At 48.9% G+C, this 25162-nt stretch overlaps 1 protein-coding gene across 1 annotated transcript in view; it reads right to left on the minus strand.

Annotated features, from left to right (window-relative positions):
* Positions 1 to 25162, minus strand: part of LOC147098525 (pyroglutamylated RF-amide peptide receptor-like) — an 81106-nt gene that overhangs the window by 21316 nt on the left and 34628 nt on the right. The window contains exons 2-5 of the mRNA XM_085969986.1: positions 12737 to 12889; positions 11087 to 11148; positions 9205 to 9440; positions 2136 to 2233 (exon numbers count right to left, since the gene is read on the minus strand). Coding sequence (XP_085826112.1) covers positions 2136 to 2233; positions 9205 to 9440; positions 11087 to 11148; positions 12737 to 12889 — 549 coding nt within the window. The remainder of the gene's footprint in view (positions 1 to 2135; positions 2234 to 9204; positions 9441 to 11086; positions 11149 to 12736; positions 12890 to 25162) is intronic.

Below are 25162 nucleotides of genomic sequence, written 5' to 3' on the forward strand. Positions count from 1 at the left end.
GGGGGTAGGGAAAGCCAACTCCAACGGTACCCTCCTCCTGACAAAATGCTTAGAACATGGCCTTGTCATAACCAACACCTTGTTCCGTCAGAGAGACAAGTACAAAGCTTCATGGCAACACCCTCGCTCCAAGCACTGGCCGCAAGGACGTCCGCATCACCAGCGCCATGACAGGAGCTGACGACTGCTGGACAGACCACCGCCTAATCCGCTCTGTCATCTGCATGTACTCAATGGACATCAGCAGCTGGAAATTCCAGCCACTTTTTCCGTTGGCTAATCCAGACTGCTGAGACCAATTGCAAGTGCTCCCACCTCCGCCCCAACTGAGACCAGCAAATTCATCACAGATCCAAGGATTGAACCTGGATCCCACCCAATTTGTACAGCTCATCTACTCACTGGACAAACTTGCTCATCCATTCCATTTATGTGAGATGCCCCAGCAATTGAAAGAAAGGAAAATATAGTCCAAGATCAGATCAAAGAGTTGAATCTTAATTTTGCTATTGCTCCAAAAAGCTGAAGGATTTGTCTGCTCAAATATACAGCCTGGAATCTAGGGACTAGACTAGCTCTTGTCTGTTGTCAATTTAGTGCAGAGAGTGGGGCAAAGGCTGGAATTGATTGCAATAAAAGAAGGGGAAAAATTTGGTTGCTTGGGCCTCCCATTAGCGCCCTAAGAGGGCGCTAATGGGAGGCCCAAGCAACTAGCGCCTGGGCGCGGCGCCGCCAACGCTTCCAGTGAAATTCAGTGGGAGGTTAGCAGCAGCGGTAACCGTTAGCGCCCCGTGGCGCTGCGCCGCCGGCGATGACATCATCGCCGTGCGCAGCACCCCGGCCGCGATCTTCAGTAGCGCCCCCTGACTTACCACCAGACGCTATGTCCGACGGGGTCATGGGGGCCAATCTGCAGCCAGGGCGGCAATAATTAAAGGCAAGGTGCTGGGCGGCCATTTTTGTTGCTGGCCGCCTACCAGCACCTACTCCCGTTGCCGTCCCCGGCCTCCGATGCAAGCCCCCCCGCGGAGTGCTGGCTGCACTCCGTGAGCCCGGCACTTCTCTTCAGTGCCGGGCTCTTTTGCCAGCACTCTGATCCCTGGTGGCCCAGCTGGGCGCCAGGATGCACTGCGCCAGGCCCATCCCCTTTAAGAAGGGGAGGAAGGCCTGCAGTACCACGGCAAGAGGTGCCGCAGCGACATAGCGCCATGATATTATCTCGCTGCGCCACAAGAGGGAGGCGGGGCACTTCCAGTAGCGCCCCGCTTCCCTCTTGGGGCGCTACCATTCAATTTCGGCCGCGGGTGTGCTAATTTTTAGCGCCCGGCGAAGTTAGCGCACCAAAGGGGGCGCGACTCCATTTTTCCCCCAAAATGTCTAAACTGGATAGCTATACAGCGAACATTTCAATCTGCCATTCAGATCATATAATTTTTTTAAAAGCAAGTATCTCTAGTTAGATGCAGAGTTAATCTCCCTCAAATAGACCTCCCAATGTACTCTCACGTGGAATGCCAAACATCATTTACCTGACTCTACGGTGTTGATTTTGACTGTCCTCGCCTGGCGTTAACAAAGGCGGTAATGGCATTAAAATGGGGTCGGTAGCATTGCTCCCTGTAAGCTGAGCTTTGTTCTGCGCGGCCTGTTTCTTTTAATGCACGACCCCTTTAAATTTCCGCGCATGCGCGGTATTTACACCGTAAAAGCCGGTGCATGACTCAGATTACTGTACGGCCACGCGCCCGCGCACCTTAGTGGGAACATTGGTCGGTAGTACTACTGCCCTGATGCCTCTGACTATGCCACTGACTCCATTTTGAAAAGGGTCTACCGACGGGTGTCCAAAGCGCCCCCCTGTTTCAATCAGGATCCTATGACGTAAATAGGACCCGATTACCATTTTAGGTTGGAACTGGTCAGACCCTCTCTTCCTGGGTCCACCACCCTCTATACCTCGATACCTGTGCTATTTCCTTACTGGACCATTAAATTGTTGGAAATGCTGTTCTAACTAAATCAAATGAAAACAGTTTAACTTGTAGAGAATAAGATACTCTCAACAGAGGTATAATTTAATGGAGAACTTAGCAAAGTAAACTAACTAAAAAGGCAAAAATCAAAGATTGACTTACTGAATTCAAACAGCATATGTACCACATGGAATGGGGCCCAACAAATGGTGAAGAGCGCAACAACCGTTATCATCATAACAATAGCTCCTTTCTTCTTCCTTAGGAAAGATGTAAAGCACTGTCAGTCCTCGATAAGATAGTATATTAAAGATTGGATATCGGTATCAAGCAAATGTACATATTATTTCATATATCCAGTCTTATATTGTGATAAATCCATGTAGTGAGACAAGGACTCGAAGAGGCGATATCGTAGAATTAGCACGAGTACTTTATTAACAAACAGAGTAACAAACATCATGCCTGCATCCAGGCATTTCACCTATTGCTGCCTTGACAAGAAGCAAACCTCTGACCTTAACAGGAAGCAAACCTCTGACCTTAGCAGCAGCATTGGCTACAGCACCACCTGGTGGATAACCTTAATCATAACATCCCAGATTACTATATCCCTCCCCCTTAAGATTTCAGTATGAATTTCTTAACAAACAATCATTCCTGAGGGTCACATAAGGAGTCTCCATTCATCATGTTCCATACTTGACGAATCTAACAGTTCAGTATCAATCTCTGTGGTGCCTTGCGAGTCCTTTGTGAACATCTAACAGTAAAGTCCCTGCTTGTTTGTGGTGAAGCCACCAGCTGCTCCTGAGCAGTGCTCAGAGTATCTGACTCTGCAACGATGGTTTCCTCTTGACGAATAGGTTCCTGTGGAATTGGCTCTGTCCCTGGTGGTGGCACCACAGATGCACTTGGATAACTGGGGGCAACCCTGTCTTCAGTCATTGCAGCTGGAACCTTCATTTCAATTTCCCCTTGTCTGGGAAGTATCTGATCTACATGTCTGCGTACTACCCTACCATCTCCCAACATGACCTTGTATGATACGGGACCGGTCATTGAGTCTATGAAGCCAGGAATCCACTTTGGTCCATAACTGAAATTCCTGGTAAGGACCGCATCTCCTTCTCCAAAACTTCGGCTCTTTGTTCTTTTGTCATGGTTCTCTTTTTGTTTGTTTTGTCTGTTTTCCATTTTCCTTTTTAGGTCTGGGTGGACAAGGTCAAGAGTGGAGCGTAGTCTACGACCTAATAACATCTCAGCAGGAGAGAGTCCTGTGGTGGATTGAGGTGTTATTCTGTAGCTGAACAGAACCCGTGACACTTTGGCTGCTAAACTCCCTTCTGCACATTTTTTCATCATCTCCTTAAATGTTTGTACGGCTCGCTCCGCAAGTCCATTCAAGGATGGATGATATGGAGCCGAGGTCACCTGCACTATGCCATTTTTTCTCAATAACTCTTTTGTCTCTGTACTCACAAAACAAGTGGCATTGTCACTCAGCACGATCTCCGATAGCCCTTGATTACTGAAGCTCCGACGCAGGCAGTCTATAGTAGTAGTGGCGGAAGCAGAATTTACAGGATAAACATCCATCCATTTGGAATGTGCATCAATGAGGAACACCTTCCCCATGAATGGACTCGCATAATCTAAGTGTAATCTTCTCCATGGTTTATCCGGCCACTCCCAGGGGTGGATAGGAGCTGCTGCTGGTGCCTTCCAGTGTTCCTGACAAGTGCTGCTTGTCTTGACTAGATTTTCTATCTCCTCATCTAGCTTTGGCCACCACAAGTAACTCCTAGCCAAGGCTTTCATACGCGAGACCCCAGGATGACACTGATGTAGTTGCTCTAGGATAGACTGTCGTGCTGGCTGTGGAATAATCACTCGTGCTCCCCACAACACGCAACCATCCTGCACACTCAGCTCTGTTTTCCTGACACTGTAGGGTGTGAAGTCAGCCCCTTCCGAATGCTGTGGCCATCCCCTCACCACATATTCTCGAACTCTAGACAGTACTGGATCTTTACCTGTCCATGTTCTTACAAGTCACAAGTGCCGTGTCAGTGTCCTCCAACATCAAAACTCTGTCCTCTAGAGCTGCACGGATAGGTGTGCCTGGCAGTGGAAGACGGCTCAAGGCATCTGCGTTCCCATGGTACTTGCCCGTCTTGTAGACGATGACATACTCATATTCCCTCAACGTCACTGCCCACCTCTGGATCCGGGGTGACACCATCTGTGGAACTGCTTTCATTTCATTGAAAAGAGAGAGAAGAGGTTTATGATCAGTGCATATGGTGAACTTCCTGCCATATATGTACTTGTGGAACCTCTGTAACCCAAACATTACTGCTAACCCCTCTTTGTCTAACTGGGAATAGTTTTTTTCCGCTGGTGTTAGAGTTCGGGACACAAACCCTATTGGTCTTTCAGTTCTATCTTCCATGCAGTGTGAAAGAACTGCCCCCACCCCATAAGGTGAAGCGTCACAAGAGAGAATGATGTCTTTCTCTGCATTGTAGTGAACCAGCACATCTGACGACAGCATCAGTTTCTTGGACTGTTCAAAAGAAACCCCCTGCTCCTCTCCCCACTGCCACTGTGTCTTCTTGCGCAGTAGTTTGTGAAGAGGTGCTAACACAGTTGACAAGTTTGGTAAAAACCTGTTATAATAGTTCAGCAGTCCCAGGTAAGCTTTTACCTCAGCCACATTTGTAGGAGCAGGGGCATCCTGCAGTGCTTGTACCTTCTCCTTGAGTGGATGGAGCCCGGTGGCGTCCACTCTGTGTCCCAGGAACACTGCCTCATTCCCCAGGAAAGTGCACTTACTCCTCTTGAGCCGGAACCCTGCCCTCTCCAATCTCTGTAGTACCTCTCTCAGAGTGCTCAGATGCTCCTGGTCGGTTCTTCCCGTCACCAGAATGTCATCCAGATAGATGGAAACATGTGGAATCCCTTGCAGTACACCTTCGATTGTCCTCTGGAAGATAGCTGGACTAGATGAGACACCAAACGGTAAGCGGTTATATGTAAACAAGCTCTTGTGTGTATTTATGGTGACATACTTCTTTGATTCATCATCCAGTGTAATCTGCAAGTAGGCATGACTCATATCCAACTTTGTGAATTTATTTCCTCCAGCCAGGTTTGCAAAGAGATCCTCTGTTTTGGGAATCGAATACTGCACTAGTTTGGACACCCGATTGACTGTCAATTTATAGTCTCCACAGAGTCTTACCGAATTGTCCGGTTTTAAAACAGGTACTATGGGAGCTGCCCATTCCGAACATTTCACTGGCTCCAGTATGTTCTCTCTTAATAGACGGTCAAGCTCAGCCTCTACCTTTGGCTTCATGGCATAAGGCACCGGTCGTTGTTTAAAAAACCTTGGCGGTGCCTCCTTGTCTACATAAATCTTAGCTGGGGGGCCATTAAATGTGCCAAGTTCCTCCTTGAACACATTCTCATGTTCACTCAACACTTCTTGCAAAGTCAACTGTTTGCCCGCATCTATTTGATATACTGCTCCCCAGTCTAATTTAAGTTCTTTTATCCAGCCCCGACCTAACAGGTTTGGTCCGGTACCCGATACTATAACTGCAGGTAGCTGTTCCACTGTATCCCTGTGTTGCACAGTTACATTAGCTGTACCTAATGTCGCTACTCGTTCACCTGTATATGTTTTAAGATGCAGGGAGCAAGGCTTTAACTCTAGAACTTTTGCACGGTTCCACAATTTTGAGTACTCTGCCTTGTTCATTATGGTCACGCCGCACCCTGTATCCACTTCAAAGTTCACCTTAGAGTCATTTACTGTCAGTTGCAATGTGATAGGAGCCACTTTTGGAATGTTCTCTAACATGCTATACATTATGAACATGTCCTCTTCTTCCTCAGCTTCCCCGCTGATGTGGTGTGCTCCATGTTTTTTCACTTCTCTCCCTTGGTTTTGCTGTCCTCCCCCTTTTGGTTTGGATTCCTCCACAGGTGATTTCGCCTTGCAAGCTCGTTTTATGTGTCCTTGTTTCCCACACTTGTAACACTTTTCCTCCAGAAACCGGCATTCACTCGCCAGGTGATCGCCCTTGCATCTATAACATGCCTTCACATGCTCATGTTGTGGTTTCTGATGCATGTTCAACTTGTGCACAACAACCTGACCTGCAACTTGCGTAGCATTAGCTCTGTCTGAACCCTGTATTTCTTTTACACCTCGGTTCGCTGTCTCTATGGCTTGAGCAAGTTCCAATGCTTTTTCATAAGTAAGCCCAGTCTCGGATAATAATCTACGCTGCATTCGGTCATCCATAATTCCGCAAACTAGCCTATCTCGCAGCATTTCCTTCAGGTTGTTCCCATAATTGCAATCTTGTGCTAATTTACGCAACACCGCTACATAGTCCATTACGCTCTCTTCCTCTTTCCTGTTCCTTGAATTAAACTTGAACCGCTGTACAATCTCACTAGGCCTAGGGTTGAAATGTTCTTTTAGCAAAGCCACTAATTCAACAAATGATTTGTCTCCAGGCTTTTCAGGACTGAGCAGATTCCTCATCAAACTGTAGGTCTGGCTTCCCACTGAACTAAGCAGAATGGCTTTCCTTTTTCCGGCATCATTTATTTCATTTGCTTCGAAAAAATAACCCAACACTTCACAGTATTCCTCCCAGGTTTGTGCTTGACTATCAAAAGCAGAAACCGTTCCTACCGTGGCAGCCATGCTCTCTTCCAACTGGTAGCTAACTTCAGCTCGTGATTTTGTTGTTTAAAAGTCCTGGCAGACTTCTCTTCTTTATCCAGGGTCCTTTTTACCTTGTCGCCAAACGTGATAAATCCATGTGGTGAGACAAGGACTCGAAGAGGCGATATCGTAGAATTAGCATGAGTACTTTATTAACAAACAGAGTAACAAACATCATGCCTGCATCCAGGCATTTCACCTTTTGCTGCCTTGACAGGAAGCAAACCTCTGAGCTTAACAGGAAGCAAACCTCTGACCTTAGCAGCAGCATTGGCTACAGCACCACCTAGTGGATAACCTTAATCATAACATCCCAGATTACTATATATATATATCTTACATACACTATATATTACTGGAATAATAAATATTTAAAGGCATATAATATGCAAAATTAATTATGGTATGATCTACTTAACGCTATGAAAAGCTTCTAAGAATTTGCCTACGCCAAGTGAAGGATGTAACTGCTGGGAAATAGAATGCCATTCAATTTTGGGCAACAGGGGGTAGAATCATAGATTCATAGAAATCTACAGCACAGAAGGAGGCCATTTGGCCAATCATCTCTGTGCTGGCCAAAAAAGAGCTATCCAGCCTAATCCCACTTTCCAGCTCTTGGTCCGTAGCCCTGTAGTACAGAAAAATTCTGGGTGAAATCCATGTTTACTCTGCTCTGTTATAGGGCTTAACCTTAATCTCCAAAGAGTATCACTCGTGTGATTTTTTTCTACACCAACCATCCTTATGTGTCTCTAAGCAATAGTGCCAATTGTTGCCAAATGTAGGCAATGTTATGAGATGGAATAACATTCATTACCAACTATGCTGAGCAGCCCAAACCTAGTTCAGTGAGCGTGAGAGATCTTTGATCCCGTCAGCTTGGTCTCATCCCAGAGTCAAAAAGGCAGTGTACTTAGCCACTATTATCACACATTATTCTACTTCTCCTACTTATTTTTGTCTAATTAAGTCACAGTTTAGTTAACATGGCCTTAAGATAATTGCCAAAAGCTGCCAAATATTCAAGTTAGCTGGGATATTTTCAACAGATCTTATGAGTGCATTACATGAAAATTTACATTACATCACATTTTTTTTTGAATTTACAAAAAATATTAAAAACATGGAGTAAATATATCTCAAAAGTCAATTCAAACTCCTCTTTAAGAACAGCATGTTTTATGACTATTGCTACACATGTTATCAGGAAGGTCCCAGGGTCAATCCCTGGCCTGTTAGCTGAACTCAGCATGGACAGTAGTATGCCTCAGTTCCATTGGGTGAAGGGAGGGTTCCCACTCCTGATCACCATCAATCAAACCCTGCTGGAAGACAGGTCCAAGCTCCCCATCCCCATAAAGTCAGATAGGACGGCAACAATTAGAGCCCACGTTCATACCTGAATAAGGACCACTTGGGCGAGGTACCGATGCCTGCCTGGTGCCTTTGGAAGTGTATCCCGGCGTGGAATCAAAGGGGGAAAATTTCCATTGATAGCGCCACCCGTTAGCGCCTTAAGAGGGCGCTAACTGGGGCGCAAACCAACTAGCGCCCAGGCACGGCACTGCCCACGCCTCCCGCCAAATTCAGCGGGAGGTTAGTGGTTGCGCTAACCATTAGCGCTGTGCCGCTGGCGATGACGTCATCAGTGTGCGCAGCGCCCCGCTCACGCCCCGGCCGCGATCTTCGGGAGCACCCCCTGATTTACCACCGGACGCTATGTCCGACAGGGTCAGGGTGGCGTACCTGCGGCCAGGGAGGCGCAAATTAAAGGCGAGGTGTGGGGCGGCCATTTTTGTTGTTGGCCGCCTGCCAACACCTGCCTGCGTTCCCGTCCCCGGCCTCCGGAACCCCCCCCCCTCCCCCGCGGAGTGCCAGCTACGCTCCAAGAGCCCGACACTTCTCTTGGGTGCCGGGCTCTTTTGCCTGCACTCCCGATCCCCGGGGACCCAGCTGGGCCCCAGATCGCGCTGCACAAGGCCCCTCCCCTTTAAGAAGGGGAGGAAGGCCTGCAATACCGCAGCACGACGTGCCGCAGCGTGTGGCGCTGCGGCACATAGTGCCACGATATTCACTCGCAGCGCCCCAAGAGGGAGGCGGGGCGCCTCCAGTAGCGCCCCGCTCCCCTTTGGGGCACAACCGACCAATTTCTGGCGCGGGGATGCTAATTTTTCCGGGGCGCGAAGTTAGCACCCCAAACAGGGCTATACTGAACTTCTCCCCCAAAGGCTCCAGGGAAGGAGTGCAGGGGAGAAAACTGGACAAGAGATGAAAAGGCAAAAAAAAATCCACATGGAGTGTTGAGGCGAATAGCACAGATGCCTTTAGGGGGAGGCTGTATAAATACACGAGGGAGAAAGGAATAGAAGAATATGTTGACAGGGTGAGATGAAGTAGGGTGAAAGGAGGTTCGAGTGGAACATAAACACCAGTTGGGGCGAAAAGCCTTTTTCTGTATTATTTGAGAAAAATGCTCACCTTGTAATCTTGGACATTTCCCTTTGGTTCAGGGTGTCGAAAAAAGTGTCATCCCCAACTTGTTTCTTGAGCCAGAGCTCAAAGGCAATTCTACTATAAAGCAGCAGCATTGCCGTGAGTGGCAACAGGAAGAGTGCCACCAGGAGGAAAGTGGCGTAGGCTTGTCGGAGTGAGAGCAAGTTCCAGTGTTCAAGACAGCAAACATAATGGCGGTCATAGAGAAAATCATATTTCACCTGTGAATACAAAGCACGGCCTGCTTTTAAGACAGCTGCTTATTATTAGATAAGTTACTTCACTGCTTAAACATGGCTCAGCAAAACTTATCATTTGCAGGTCAAGTCAGTTGACAATTAATTTTACTTTGGCCCAGATTCTGCGGCAACAGTGAGATTGGCGATGTACACCGTGAATTTCGCCATCTAGCGTGCCAATCTTGCACCAAGTCGTGTTGGCCTATCACCCCTGTGTTCGCTGATCTACATTGGATCCTGGTCTGGCAATGCCACAAATTTAAAACAGCAACAACCTGCATTTATATAGCATCTTTAATGTAGTAAAGGGCTGGATTTTGTCAATGGGGGCGCGTTGGGGGCGGGTCTGCTGAGAAGCTGTCAAACACTGACAATCTCTGTTCTAAGGTGAGCCCTTGCACAGAAGACTCACCAAAACCTCTCTCCTCAGCAGAAAGCAGATGGCTGCTGCATCTGAGAATGCAGCAGCCATTCTGTCAGCTCTGCTGTTGAAATGAGGCACCTCCAGATCCCCAAGGGTTGAAGCCTGCAGAAAAAAGCAAAGGAAAGTAAACTTTTTCTAACACTTTACACTCACCTCTCATACTTACCTCTCCACACTTGCACCCATCACTCACATCCACAGCAGACTTTTCGATCCCTCTCACCCCCGCAGACCCACTGCTCGCCTCGCTGACCCTGGCGAGGTTCGCAGCCGTCGGGAAGCCCGCACTTGCAGGGGTGAAATGGGGATAAGCCTCAAAACTGCCTGTTAACTACCTGTTAACAGGCAGTTAATTGGCTCTAATCCCCTTCCTGCCTCGAGGAGACAGGTCCCTGCGTGACTCGGGGACCCGCCTCCCGGGAAGATGGCACCGAGGCGGGTTGGGAGCGGGGTCGGTACCCGCTCCCAGTTTCTGCCATTTTCCCAGCAGACCCGCCTCCCCAGAGCTGGGAAAATTCCACTCATAGTGTCCCAAGGCGCTTCACAGAAGCGTTATCAAACTAAATTTGACACTGAGCCACATAAGAAGATATTAGGATAGATGACCAAAAGCTTGATCAAAGAGGTAGATTTTCAGAAGCGTCTCAAAGGAGGAAAGAGGTAGAGAAGCGGAGAATTGGAGGGGAATTTCAGAGGTAACGGTGAGGGAGTGGGAATAGAAGAAATTCTCATCCTCGTGTTCAAATTCTTCCATGGCCTCACCCCTCCCTATCTCTGTAACCTTCTCCAGCCCTACAACCCTCCAAGTTCCTCCAATTCTGGCATCCCCGATTTCCTTCGCCCCCACCATTTCCGGCCTTGCCCTCGGCAGCCTGGGCGCTGAGCTCTGGAATTCCCTCCCTAAACCTCTTTTCCTCCCTACCCCTCTCTCCTCCTTTAAGTCGCTCCTTAAAACCTACCTCTTTGACCAGGCTTTTGGTCACATGTCCTAATATCTCATTATGTGATTCGGTGCCAAATTTTGTTTGATAATCGCTCCTGGGAAGCGCCTTGGGATGTTTTTACTACATTAAAGATGCAGTATAAGTGCAAAATCTGGGCCATTATCTCGGAAAACCTTTATACATACATTTAATTAATCAATGAATCAAAAACGTTTTTATTTTGAATGACGTATTAATATAAAGTAAATGGAAGAACTTGCCTCAAGCTGTTGAACATACAACATAGGAGATCCAACGATTACAGCCACTGCCCACATGAACCCTGCCAATGAACAATACACATTAGTATGACTCATACCAGAGTAGTTTCCAGTCAACAGAAAATGCTGGAAAAACTCAGCAGGTCAGGCAACATCCGTGGAGAGAAATTTGAGTTGACGTTTCGGGTCGAACCCTTCTTCAAAACTGGAAAGAAAAGAAACTAGATCGAAGGCAGGGCTAAGTTTCCAGTCAACTTCTGAGGACAATAGACTTTACAACACTGGAAGATGCTATAGATGGAGAAATTAGTTGTGCTGTTGTCACCGTGATGCGTGGTTTCAAGCGAAGCCAAGCTAATTCCGGGATCCCAGCAAGGAGCTGCGCTCGCACATAGAAGCAGTCGGAGGATCAGAGCTACAATGTTGTAGAGCCTGGGGTCGAGTTACCGCTTGTTTCTGTCAGTAATATTAGTGCAATCTGGACAGAATTGGCCAAACCAGTGCAAAAGATCGGGGCATTTTAAACGGCAGTTAACGTCGAAAACCACTTACTTTCGGATTTTCCGCGATCTTTTACCCTGGCTCAAGATTCAACTCACTTGAATCAGGCCCCGCCCACAAAACTGGCCACGCCCCCCCAGGCCGACATTGCCAATTTCCACCGATTGTGCTGGTTAGGGAAGGTTCTTCAAATTGCGCTCATTTTCTTAGGCACACAGGCACGAGCAGGCACGTTTTTAAAGTTATTTCATATCAAAAAAGATTTAATTTACTAAAAACTGACTAATGTACATCAATGAAACTATTAAATGGTTCAGTATAGTTTTTAAAAGTAATTTTCAGTGATTTAAAACCAGGTCACTCACAGATGGAGGACTGGGCACCCTTATTACAAATGCTTGGTGTTGAACCCAATTTCAGCTTTATTAATAAAACTGCACCAAGTTCCCACTCTTAAACCCATCAAGGAATACTTTTTAATGGAAAGAAAAAGAAAGAAACGATTATGTTCTATTACGCGACCCGATTGCGCTGGTTCATGAGTCATGCCGCCCTAGACCAATCCAAGTCTGCACTTGGACCTATGGACGATTATACAAATGAGCTTATACTGGAAAATTGAGTGTTATTAGCACTTTCTCTTTTTTGTGAATTTGGCACCAGTTCTTAACCAATTAAAACTGAACTATGCTTGTAACCAAATTAGCTCCAATGTGCATTTGCACTTAATTTCATTTTCAAATTAATGCACCATCTCCTGCTAATTTTCTCCATGACTTTGAGTAACCTCTAGGTTAGAAGGTCCACGCCCCATACTAAGATTTCAACTCAAATCGAGATGAGCACGCCGTTGCAGTGCAGAGGAAGCAGGGCGCCAGCGGTGGAGCAATCCTTTGGATGAAGCAATGAGGCTCTGTCGGCCCTTATTCTGGTGATTCGAGTGGACGTTAAAGATCTCACGGGCCTCTCAAATGAAGAGCAGGCAGTTCTCCTTGTGGCTTCGTCGGCATTCCTCCCTTAAATCAACAGCTCCAACAAAATAAATAGTTAACCAATAATTCATCTCGTGGCTGTTTTATGGGATGGTTTTGGTACAGAATGGAGGCTGCGTTTGCCCAAATAGAAATTATAATTTTATAGAAGACCTACCAAGCATTTTGTACGCCCTTGTTTTCAGCTCGTGTATCCTTAGTGGGTGCACTATCCCTTCATACCGCTCCACAGCTATGCACATCATTGTTAGGATGCCGCTCACCACAGCTGTAGTCTGAACAAAAGGAACCACCTTGCAGACAAAAGCCCCTGGAAATCAAATATCAATTAAAAAATAAGAAAATATCTACAGAAAGTCTGACTAACAATGTTAATCTACATAGTTTTGTGAGTTTTAATAGGATGAATTTTCCTTCAATCAACATCACTAAAACAGATGATCTTGCACACTCTGTAAACTTGAGCTTATCCAAAACTCGGCTGCCCGTGTCCTAACTCGCACCGAATCCCGTTCACCCATCACCTCTGTGCTCGCTGACCTACAGTGGTTCTCGGGCTGGCAACACTTGGGCCTAGAAATTCAGTTGCGTTCGCCAGCCGTTAGCGCCATAAGAGGGGTAGATTTCGAGCGCTAGGCACTTAGCGCCCGGGCGCAGACCGATGTGCGCCTACGCCCAACTTCAGTTGACATTTAGCGCCGGCGCAAAGTGTTTGCGCGTGCTCAGCTGCGCGCGCAGCTTATGACGTCATTTCGTCGTGCAACGCTGTTTGTGCGCCCCAAACCGGAACTTCAGTGGTGCCCGCCCAATGTGGGCATGGCGCTGTTAAGAACTGTGAAGTGGAACGCAGCAGAGGCCCTGCGGGCCTCGGGGAGCGCTAATTAAAGGGCACTTAGACTGAACTATAAAGGCCAGCCATTTTGCTGCAATGACTTTAGTGCTTTGGATTTCTGGACAGAGACCAAGGAACAGACCTTACTGATTTGGGACAACATAGGAGAGGTATTTTTGGCTTCTGGCCAGAGCTTGGAAATTTGACTCATTGTGATTTCGCTGTTTGCAAGTATATTATGGGGGCTGCATGGGGTTCCAACCCTCAGTTCCAGCATTATGTGCGAAGGGCTCGCAGACGCTGTGTGAGAGGGGCAGCCATGCCTAGACGCAGAGGGGCCATCAGGCGTCGGCAACGTAGGCCTTACCCACTCAGGGAATACCGCCAGCAGGTGTCCTATCTCACCATGACTGCCGCGCATTGTGTTAAGAGGCTGCGCTTCAGAAGGGAAGTGGTTGCAGAGATCTGCCAGCTGCTTCACAGAGACCTGCGTCCACAGCTGATGTGCAGGACGTCTCTGTCGGTGGAAGTGAAGGTCACGGTGGCTCTGAACTTTTATGCAAGCGGCTCCTTCCAAGCCGCTGCTGGGGACATAGCGAACATCTCCCAGTTCGCCGTGCATCACTGCATCCGGCAGGTCACCGATGCCCTTTTCGCAAGGAGACACCAATTCATCTCCTTCCCCATGACCCTAGAGAGGCAGGAGCAGCGTGCAGTCGGATTTGCGAGGATCGCCGACTTCCCCATGGTGCAGGGTGCCATTGACTGCATGCATGTGGCTATGCGGGCACCTATCGACAATGCCGAGGATTACCGCAACCGGAAGGGCTACCATTCCCTCAATGTACAGCTGGTGTGTGACCACAGGCAGCGCATCCTAGCTGTCAATGCCCGCTTTCCAGGCAGCAGCCACGATGCATTTATCCTGCGCCAGACTACTGTGGCTGACATGTTCCAGGCACAGCCTCCCCCAAGAGGATGGTTTATCGGGGACAAGGGCTACCCTTTGTGTACATGGCTCATGACCCCGCTCCGCGCGCCCAGGACCCCTGCTGAGGAGGCATACAACGAAAGCCATCAAGCCACAAGGAACATCATAGAGCAAACGATTGGCGTCCTCAAGCAACGGTTCCGCTGCCTGGATCGTTCCGGCGGATCTCTACAGTATTCGCCGGATAGAGTCTCCCAGTTCGTCGTCGTTTGCTGCATGCTGCACAACCTGGCTATCCGCAGGACTCAGGCACTGCCACCTCACGTTGGACCACCACCTCAGGAGGACGAGCAGGAGGACCATGAGGAGGAGGAGGAGGAGGAGGAGGAGTACCAGCCCAGGAGGGAGCCACAAGGTCCAAGGGCCGTCCGTCGGCGGCTTATTGAACGACACTTCTAGGCCCCCTGTCAGGGAATGGCTTGTGGCAATGAACGCACCTGAATGCAGCCGCTCCGCAAGCCCTCAGCCGGTTAACGCAACAACCACTTGAAACATCACACATGGACAAGCTGAATAAATAAAAAGCTTTATTTAACAAACTCAGGGCCCTTCCCACATGAAACACAAAAACAGACAAGACCCCCAAAAAACAGTCACAAACATATCTGACTCCCACAACCTGGGGAGGAATAACAAAACTTGTCCATCCAATTGGCCTTCATCCTTGGCCTTACCAAGACAAACCCCCCCGTACAGAACACAAACACCCCCATATAAAAAAACATTTGCCTTCATCTTCGGCCTTACCAAAATAAACCCCCCCCAATACAGAACACAAACACCCCCATATAAAAAAACATTTGGCAACACACTACTTTGTGTGCCGAGAGGGCGAGTCCTTGTGCAGGCTTCTCTGGCCCCTGGCCGACCTGCTGCTCCGCCTCAACCTGGGCCCTGTGGGTGTTGCAAGGCTGGGGGAAGGCTCCTGAGGGGCACAATGCGTGACGGCAGATGCCCTTGGGGGTCGGCCTAGACGAGGTCCTGCCCTGGAGGGGCCGGCTGCTGACTGCTGCAGCTGTGGCTGGGCAGCGTCAGTCTCTGCAGCAGCTCGTCGCAGCTTTGCTGGGGGAGTGGCAGTGGCGGCTGCAGCAATGGGGGCAAGCTGGCTGATGCCAGGCGCTCGCTGGTCGCCAGAGACACTGGCACTCGGCCGGGCTGGCACTGCAGCAAGCGCAGCAATCTGGTGAAGGCCAGACCGCTGTGCTGCAGCAGCGCGGCGGGTGCCCTGGCGATGCGTCCGTGACACAGCGAGTGTGGCAGAAGTGAGTGCCCGTACTGCCCTGGTCTGTGCCCGCATCAGACCAGCCAGTGTCTGCACGGCACCACTCATGAACTCTCGACTCGCGTCCTGTGATGCCTTGAATTCTGCCCGACTCGCGTCCTGTGATGCTCCGAATTGTTCGACACCCCTGGCCTGTGCTGCCGCGAGTTGTTCGAAACCCCTGGCCTGTGAGTCCCCGAAATCGGCCACACTATGAGCCAGGGACTCAATGGCCTGAGGCAACTGTGCCACAACCCCCATGAACTCGGTGTGGCGCCGCTCCGAGTCCGCGGACATTTGATCAAGGAGGCGCACCTCCTGGGCGAGGACCGTCTCCGGACTGGAGGCCGGACTCTCCCTCTGGGGAGAAGGCTGCCGAGCTGGCCGACCCTTCCCGCGTGGCTGGACGCCACTGGGCCCAGCAACTGCCCTCCCCTGCAACACTTCCCCCCTCTGGGGAGAAGGCAGCCGTGCTGCCCGACCATTCCCGCGTGGCTGGACGCCACTGGCCACAGGAGCTACACCCCCCTGCAACACTTCCCCCTGGCTCTCCTCCAGGCAAGACGTGTCCCCTCCATTGCCATCCCCTGGCGCGGATGAGGGTTCCCCTGATGTGCCGCCTTCCTCTTGGTCCTCGTCGTCCTCCTCTTCCGAGGGACTGACACTCGCAGCTTCAGGGACCTCCTCCTCACCAGCTGAAAGCAGGAAGGCACAAGAGTAGCTTTAGAGTGAGGACAGGGCGTCAGCGAGGGAGGCATGAGTGGTGGCATTATGCGCATTGGTGGGACAGTGGCAAAGGATGTAGATCTGAAGCGCAAGGGGAACGAGAGAGGTCCAAACGGTCATGTCCTTACCATTGGGGCCCAGCACAGGGTCGGCATCTCCAATAGCAACGGGGCCAATCACCCGGGCATGCATGAGTCGAGCCACGCGCTCCTCCAGGTCACTGAGCTCCTGGAACTGGGCACGGCCTCCCCCGGTAACAGTCCGGCTCTTCAGATTCTGCGCCAGCTTGGCCTGCAAGAGAAAGGACGGCCTCTAAGTACAGTGTGGTGCCCTGTTGTTGTGTGCACTGCCTCCCATGGTCGAATAGCTTGGCCAGTGTGGTGCCCTGTTGGTGTGTGAACTGCCTCCCATGGTGGAATAGCTTGGCCAGTGTGGTGCCCTGTTGGTGTGTGCACTGCCTCCCATGGTGGAATAGCTTGGCCAGTGTGTAAAGTGCAGAAAGTGCTATTGATGAGCATGCCAGTGCCATAGCTGCTGGAGGAGGGCTGGCCATTAGGCCTTTGAGGTCCCTTTGCCCATAATGTGAGGTGCACATGCAAGGATGAGGAGGACACTGGATAGGGTACTCACCCTGACCAACCGAGTGAGGTCGTTAAACTTCTTCCGGCATTGATCACCAGTCCTGGGGACATCGCTGTTGGCTGTGACCCTCTGGGCGATTTCCCTCCAGGCTCTCCTGTACAGCCTCTTGGGAGCCTTCTTGCCACTGTCCGGGCACAAGATATCTCTTCTCTTCTCCAAACCCCTAAGCATCACCTTCAAATCATTGGCAGAGAAGCGCTGCGCTCGCTCACGGGCCCTCTGCATCCTTGCTGGTGCTATTTCTCTCCAGCAGCAGTGTTTAGGCCTAGCTGGAGGGCTGCAGTATCCAGGGCGTGGCAGCAGGCCAAGTCGAACCTTCCCCCTTTAAGAGCTGGCCGGCGTCAGGGTGTCTGCTGTCAATCAAAACATGACCGCACCTGCGCTGCGCCCGGCCTCGGCGGTATCAGTCTGCACCGCCGGCTTAGCGCCTAAAGAGAGGGGTGCAACGCCAGTTTTAGCGCTCGAGCAAACTCCTTGGCCAAAGCTACTGAATATCGGCGAAGTGGCCTCCACTTTCCGGCGGGCGCAAACTTTAGCGCCCGCCCGACTTTACCGCCCCAAAAGTGGCTATACTGAATTTCTAGGCCTTGGACTTTAAAATGATCATCCTTGTTTTCAAATCACTCCACGGCCTCGCTCCTCTATTGTGTGGTATTTCAAAAAGTTCATTGTAAAAGATCCCATGGCACTATTTCGAAGAAGAGCAGGGGAGTTCTCCCCGGTGTCCTGGACAATATTTATCCCTCAATCAACATAACAAAAACTGATTATCTGGTCATTATCACATTGCTGATTGTGGGAGCTTGCTGTGTGCAAATTGGCTGCCGCGTTTCCTACATTACAACAGTGGCTCCACTTCAAAAGTACTTCATTGGCTGTAAAGCGCTTTTGGATGTCCGGTGGTCATGAAAGGTGCTATAGAAATGCAATTCTTTCTTTCTTTCTTTAGTGCCCAGATAAGTGGCCTGAAAAACAGGTGCGACCCACTGGAAAAATGGGTGCTAATCCTTTGGCCCCCACCTCCCTCCCATTCTGCACCTGAACAGCACTACCCTCCGAACTTCCTCTACAGCTTTACTGGCTGCCCCTAAAGAGGGTGTCGTATTATAAATTACATGCAAATGAATGTCAGATGGCTCGGCACACAGATTTCTTGTAAGAGCGCTGAGTCTAGATCAGGGGCAAATTTCCCCATCAAAACCTGACACCGTTGCTTCATGAACTGTTGCATAGGTGCTGTCTTAAAGGGAGAGCCTGCTTTTTTTTTTAGAAAGGTCTTTATTTTTGGCCTTTTGAATAAAAAAATGGTTTTGCTGTTTCAGTATTTCTTGCGGAATACTGTTGCTTTTCTACACTTAACCATGGAGACAGTGTTTAGTAATGTGCCAACCCCTCCTTTTGCGATATGGCTTCGTTGGAGGCAGTCAAGGTGAAACAACCACAAGCTTTCTTGACAGCTGCTAAAGCAATTCACTCGGCCCTCTCCTGAACCAGTAACAACTGTTTCTCTGCTACAGAGTAAGAGGGTAATTTTAACGTTGCGCGCTGGTGTAAAATGGGCAATAACGAATCGGTCGACCATTATACACTCGACCTGATTTTCCCTTCCGATAAAAGAAAAAAAGACTTGCACCTTTCACAACCTCAGGACGTCCCAAAGTGCTTTACAGCCAATGAAGTACTTTTTTGAAGTGTAGTCACTGTTGTAATATAGGAAACATGGCAGCCAATTTGCGCACAGCAAGCTCCCACAAACAGCAATGTGATGATGACCAGATAATCTGTTTTAGTGGTGTTGATTGAGGGATAAATACTGGCCAGGATACCGGGAGAACTCCCCTGCTCATCTTCGAAATAGTGCCATGGGATCTTTTACAGTACAAGGAACTTTTTGAAATACCATACAACAGAATGAAAATAATGGTATCTGTACCCATTCTTCATATGATATATCTAACTCATCTCCTTACTCTCCCACAGGTCCATCAAGAGCCGTCCCCACTGTCCAGGAGGAATAGGAAGATGACTCCTCAAAGGAGCCTCCAGCCTCTGAGGGCGCAGCGGGTGCTGGGGACTTTGACAGCTACTGGTAAGACGTGTCCACCCGCTCCTCTGGGCAGCAGGTCTTGCTCGAGCAATGTGCAAATGTCTGCAATGACCTGGCGCGATAGCCTGAGCCTCCTTTGGCACAGCTGCTCAGTTATGTTGAGGAAGCTCATCCTCTGCCTGTATACCCTGTGTTGAGGGTATCACCTCCGGCACGGTGCAGCCCTGCGCTGATGCCCTCTGTCCTGTGCAGCATCAGGTGGTTGAGGAGAAGTTTGGTGGTGATGTTGTTGGTGCTGTTGGTGTGCCTGGTGCTGCTGGTGTTGGGGCTCATCGTGGTCCGATTCTGAGAACCAAGGTGAGACAGTATAAATGGCACCCATGCTGATGGAATAGGTGGCAGGTCAAGTAGAGATGAGAGAAGCAATCTGTCAATGGAATGTTAGGTTGTAATAATGAGATGAGACTGGATGGTGACTTTGTTGGAAACACTTGCAGCCTGTAGAAAGCTAAATGAGTGCTGGGAATGCAGTCAGCAACAGCTTCTGCCTAAGGAAAGCGATCAGCGTGGAGGTGGGAGGTTTTATACTACATTTCATGCTGTCATCTAATCAGCTGGAGCAATGACCACTCAACTCCTGCCTCAGGCTGACAGACGTGGTTCCCGAGCTGCGTAAATGCCATGGGCCGCCAGGGGAATTTGAAAGGTAAGCTGAAAAAGGCGCTTAAGGGTCTGGCCAGTGCCTGTTAATGATCTGAATTAGGTCGCCCGCCTCTGCCGGTCGGGTCGCTGTTGCATCGGCACGTGGGGGCGGGATGACGGCGGGTTCCCGACCCATTCCAACATATTTAAAATTTCTCACCCAACCCGCCTCCGATCGCGCCCACATGGACACCAGCAAAATTCCGGCTCAAGTCTTTCTTTCTTTCTAACAGCAAAGCGGTGTAAATCGGCCAGCAAATGGTGGCGATTCGCAATTCACGGGTTATCAGTGTGTGTTGTTCAGACGCCAATATTTTTTCAGCAAAATCTGGCCCTGTATCTTTTCATGGAACGAGAGGCTTTTATTTTCTCGACTGACATAACATATTGCTTCAGACAGAAAACAACATGAATAGCTTTGTACCAGGGCTCTATTACTGAGTATACTTGATAATAAAAGAACAGTTGATGACCTACCCCTACCTCAGTGAGTATGATGCATTTGTTTGCTGGTGCACAATTGTTGAACTGTTCTTGCCTTGCAACGAAAGCATCAAGCTTGTCAAATAGGTCGCCAAAATAGCCCAGTAAAACCTGAAGCACAGGCCGTGGAAATTATGGTGAAGTGGTGATTCAGAGCTGATCAAAAACATGCGGCAGTCCTCCTTGAATTTGCAGATACTTTGAAAACCACAAATCAAACATCAAACTTCTGCATGACGCAGTATTTGCTGGTGTAAAGATCCCATCTCTTCATACAGCACCGAGAAGAGGTGCGAGTTCAGTGGTCGAGGCTTTAGAAAGTTCATAACCTTGACTACATCTAAGGGCTCTTTTGGCATCGCTTTCACGACTAGCCCCTCCTTGTGTATGCAACAGTGGCACCATATACCATGCGTGTACAACATCTGTCACTCCCAACAGCAATTCCTTCATTGCGTCTAGTCATGTGTTAGTCAACCATTAGTCAATCTCCTTCCTTCTGTGGTTCACAACGACACGCTTCGAGTAAGCACGAGACAATTGATAGTGGAGTATACCTCCTTTATTCTTATATACAGCATAGGTGATCAATCTATACAGTACAAAGGAACAGCTTCGTGTTTCTCTCTTTTTCCAGCTCTCCAACACCCTGGAAAACCACACTCTTATATATCCTAGTTTGCCGACTTCAAAGGCACATTTCACAGATACGGCCTCATGATTTATCTGTTCTCCGATCCTTTCAAGAACAGTTTATTGACAGCTTATTTATCTAAACATCCACTCCATACCATGGTTAATTGATCCCTTTGCCTATGCTCATTACATTAGCCACTAAAGTTATACATTAATCACTCGTGGTCGATGTTGTCTCTTTGCACAGGCATCCCACTGTTTTCCTGTTTATCTAAGAAAGCCTGTTGCCCCATGACCAGTTCTAGTTATACAGGTCAGTTCGATTATTAACCCTTAACTCTCCAACCATCATGACTTTTTGCCCCGTTGTGCAAACCTTAATGGGACAATTCCATTCGGCTTTTTTTATCTGTCATGTCCTGCTCTACAATTTTGAACAACTCCTCACCTGTTGTTCTTGTTGGGGCCGAACAGCAAAATAAAAAAAGTTCTGTTTGATCTCAGATGAGCTGGTGCATTGAATGAAAACCATCCCTTGCGCTGCATTGGTGCAGTCAGTACCCTTGCCAGCTTGAAGTGCGGGAAGAGGCCTTTGGCTCACTGCCTCGACTGACTGCTCCTCGACCTCTCCTGCCCCGAGCAATTCTGTGGCGGACCATGTTATCAGATAATGGGGTGAGACTTAGCTGGTCTGTGACCATCACTCCACGTACAATCGATGCCATTTCAATCGCTGCTGGCAGTACTTGTACTCCCTGAGCCTTCCTCTGATCGACCTGTTGGGTCCTTACTGGCCTCATCTGCCTACGTCAGAGTTAGACTGTGATTTAACAAACCCAGCAGCTGCTAAGAACGCCTGACCAAGGCGGAAGTGAGGAGTTTGTGCGCGTGCAGAGTCTGGGAAGTTTAAACACTGGCTTCTGCCGCTTGGAAATGCTTTTCGTATCCGTTTCTATTTTTGGATTTGTCTCTACGAATACCATACGTCGGATTTCATATCACAGGGTCAGCCCACTGGACGGTTTTCAGACCAAACCCCCCACCCTACCCTGCACACACGCAGCTAGGGCATCTCAGGAGCAGGCTTGGCATTCGTTGTGGACATACCACTGTGTGCCATTATCATGGAGGAGGACGAGCACAGGATGGAGTAAAGGAGTCAGGCAGAATTTAAGAAGGCTGCAGCTGACCAGGTAATCCCTTACCCCCTCTCCTTTCACTGAATATAAAGGCAGTGTAGCTTTCGAGTTAACTATGCATAAGGAGAGCATGAGTCACGAAAGAGGCAATAGGGCATGTCTGCGACCTGTTGCAAGGAGACATGAAGCCATGATTATCTGCCCGCATTGCTCTCTTGGTGACTATGAAGGTCACCACCTCCCTTTAGTCCACAGTCTCATTCCAGGCAGCTACGGGCAATCTGTGCAATAGCAGCCAGGCTGCAGTGTAGGCAGGCAGGCATTTGTTAGGTCACTGACCCCCTTTTCACGAATTACAACAAGGCAGCACAGAGAGAGAGAGAGGGCCGTACGGATTCATGGGGTTGCTGGTTTCCCCAAGGTCCAGGGTGCAATCTGTGCCACCCACATGGCATTGTGGGCATGCACAGAACACCTACTCATCCGCATGAACAGGAAGGGATTTCACTCCCTCAGTGTGCAGATAGCTTGTGACAGCAATCAGAGGATCTTCCATGTCAATGCCCGATATACAAGGGGTTTTCATGATACCTTCATTACTCAGCCCTCCCTGACCTCCAGGGAAGAGACTCAAATCAAAGGAAGGTTTCTGAATGACAAAGCCTACCCACAGCTCCCATGGCTAAAAACCCCAATCATGAGTGACCCGAACAGCAGCAGGGAAGCGGTGCAAGGAGTCACATGCATCTGCTAGGCTGGTCATCAAAAGGACCGTCAGGGCGTTGGAAGTCCACTTTCTCTACTTGGATAGGTCAGGAAGAGCTCTGCAGTATGCTCGAAGTCACACAGCATGCTGATTTGAACATACATCACCAGTCCATCATCGTCACTAGGTCAGAATCCTGGAAGAAGAACATAAGAATTAGGAGCAGGAGTAGGCCATACGGCCCCTCGCGCTTGCTCTGCCATTGAGTAGGATCATGGTTGATCTTCGACCTCAACTCCACTTTCCTGCCCAATCCCCATATCCCTTTATTCCCCTAGAGTCCAAAAATCTACCGATCTCAGCCTTGAATATACTCAACGATTCAGCATCCACAGCTCTTTGGGGGTAGAGAATTCCAAAGATTCACAACCCTCTGAGTAAAGAAATTCCTCCTCATCTCAGTCTTAAATGGCCAACCCCTTATCCTGAGATTATGCCCCTTATTTCTAGACTCTCCAGCCAGGGGAAACAAACTCTTGTCATCTACCCTGTCAATCCCTACCTAACACCATTGTGGGAGCACCATCACCGCTAAATCCAATTCCTAAGGTCCTCAACAGTGTCAATGTCGTTCCTCTCTTGTACAGCATCAGCTCAAACCAGAGTAACAGCAGCTGTTCCATTGCCGCAAATCCAGTTATAAATCAGCTTTCACCTCATACGCGGGAACAAGAACATTGGGTCTAAATATCGGTTAGGCCACCATTAACAAGCTCAACTATGCTATAGCAAAATGATTCAGCGCTGCAAGGCCAACCAGCCACTTCACAGGGTAATCTTGTGGCGTGCGACAGACGTGAGTAAAATACGCACTGTTAAATGCTCGTGGAATTACCCAACAAGAACACACAAATGCAGCATGCATTAATGTAACCCCGGCAGTAAATTTCAGGCTTCACTGTTTAATCATTTAATCATTCTAGTTAGTAACACAAATCATTGAACCTGGGACTTTTTTCTACAATGCAAGAATTCAAGAATTTTTTTCAGAGCAGGGAAAGTCCATTTGGCCCAACAAGTCATTCTAAATGTACCACGGGTTGGAATGTGCCCCCAGAGACACATGTAATTGTGGCGTAAAGCAAATACCCAGTGTAAAAGATCAAGTGAACTCGGGTGCAAGTGTTTTAGAAACATAGAAACATAGAAACATAGAAGATAGGAGCAGGAGTAGGACATTCGGCCCTTCGAGCCTGCTCCGCCATTCAACGAGATCATGGCTGATCATCCAAACCCTAGCACCCGGTCCCTACACCGACAGCCATCCCACCCAAGCCCTATCCCCGTAACCCCACGTATTTAATCCCCCCTAACACTAAGGGTCAATTTTTTATCATGGCCAATCAACCTAACCCGCGCATCTTTGGACTGTGGGAGGAAACCGGAGCACCCGGAGGAAACCCACGCAAACACGGGGAGAATGTGCAAACTCCACACAGACAGTCACCTGAGGCCGGATTTGAACCCGGGTTCCTGGCGCTGTGAGGCAACAGTGCTAACCACTATGCCACCGTGATTACGTACATAATCACACTATCATGGTCATCTATCGAACCCTGTGCCCAAACACATCTCCGCTCATTATAATGGCTCTGCCCCCAGGCTTACACATGAATTTCCAAAGATGTCGGGGAACATAGGGTCTAATGAAAGGGAGGAACTGATAGAAATCAGTATTTGTAGGGAAATGGTGTTAGGGAAATTGATGGGATTGAGGGCCGATAAATCCCCAGGGCCTGATAATCTACATCCTAGGGTACTTAAGGAAGTGGCCCTAGAAATAGTAGATGCATTGCTGGTCATTTTCCAAAATTTGACAGACTCTGGAACAGTACCCATGGATTGGAGGGTAGCTAATGTTACCCCACTGTTCAAAAAGGGTGGTAGAGAGAAAACGGGGAATTACAGACCGGTAAGCCTGACTTCGGTAGTGGGGAAAATGCTAGAGTCCATTATTATAAAGGATGTAATAGCAGAGCACTTGGAAAAAAGTGACCAGATCGGACAAAGTCAACATGGATTTACAGAAGGTAAATCGTGCTTGACTAATCTACTGGAATTTTTTGAGGATGTAACTGGTAGAATAGATAAGGGAGAACCAGTGGATGTGGTGTATCTGGACTTTCAGAAGGCTTTCGATAAGGTCCCGAATAAGAGATTAGCATGTAAAGTTAAGGCACATGGGATTGGGGGCAAGGTATTGACTTGAATAGAGAACTGGTTGGCAGACAGAAAGCAAAGAGTTGGAATAAACGGCTCTTTTTCCGAGTGGCAGGCATTGACTAGTGGGGTACCGCAGGGATCGGTCCTTGGACCCCAGCTATTCACAATATATATTAATGATCTGGACGAGGGAAC

Source organism: Somniosus microcephalus, chromosome 29 (assembly GCF_052327205.1).
Source record: "Somniosus microcephalus isolate GS21.2 chromosome 29, FLI_Smic_1.0, whole genome shotgun sequence".
Classification (NCBI taxonomy): Eukaryota; Metazoa; Chordata; class Chondrichthyes; order Squaliformes; family Somniosidae; genus Somniosus; species Somniosus microcephalus.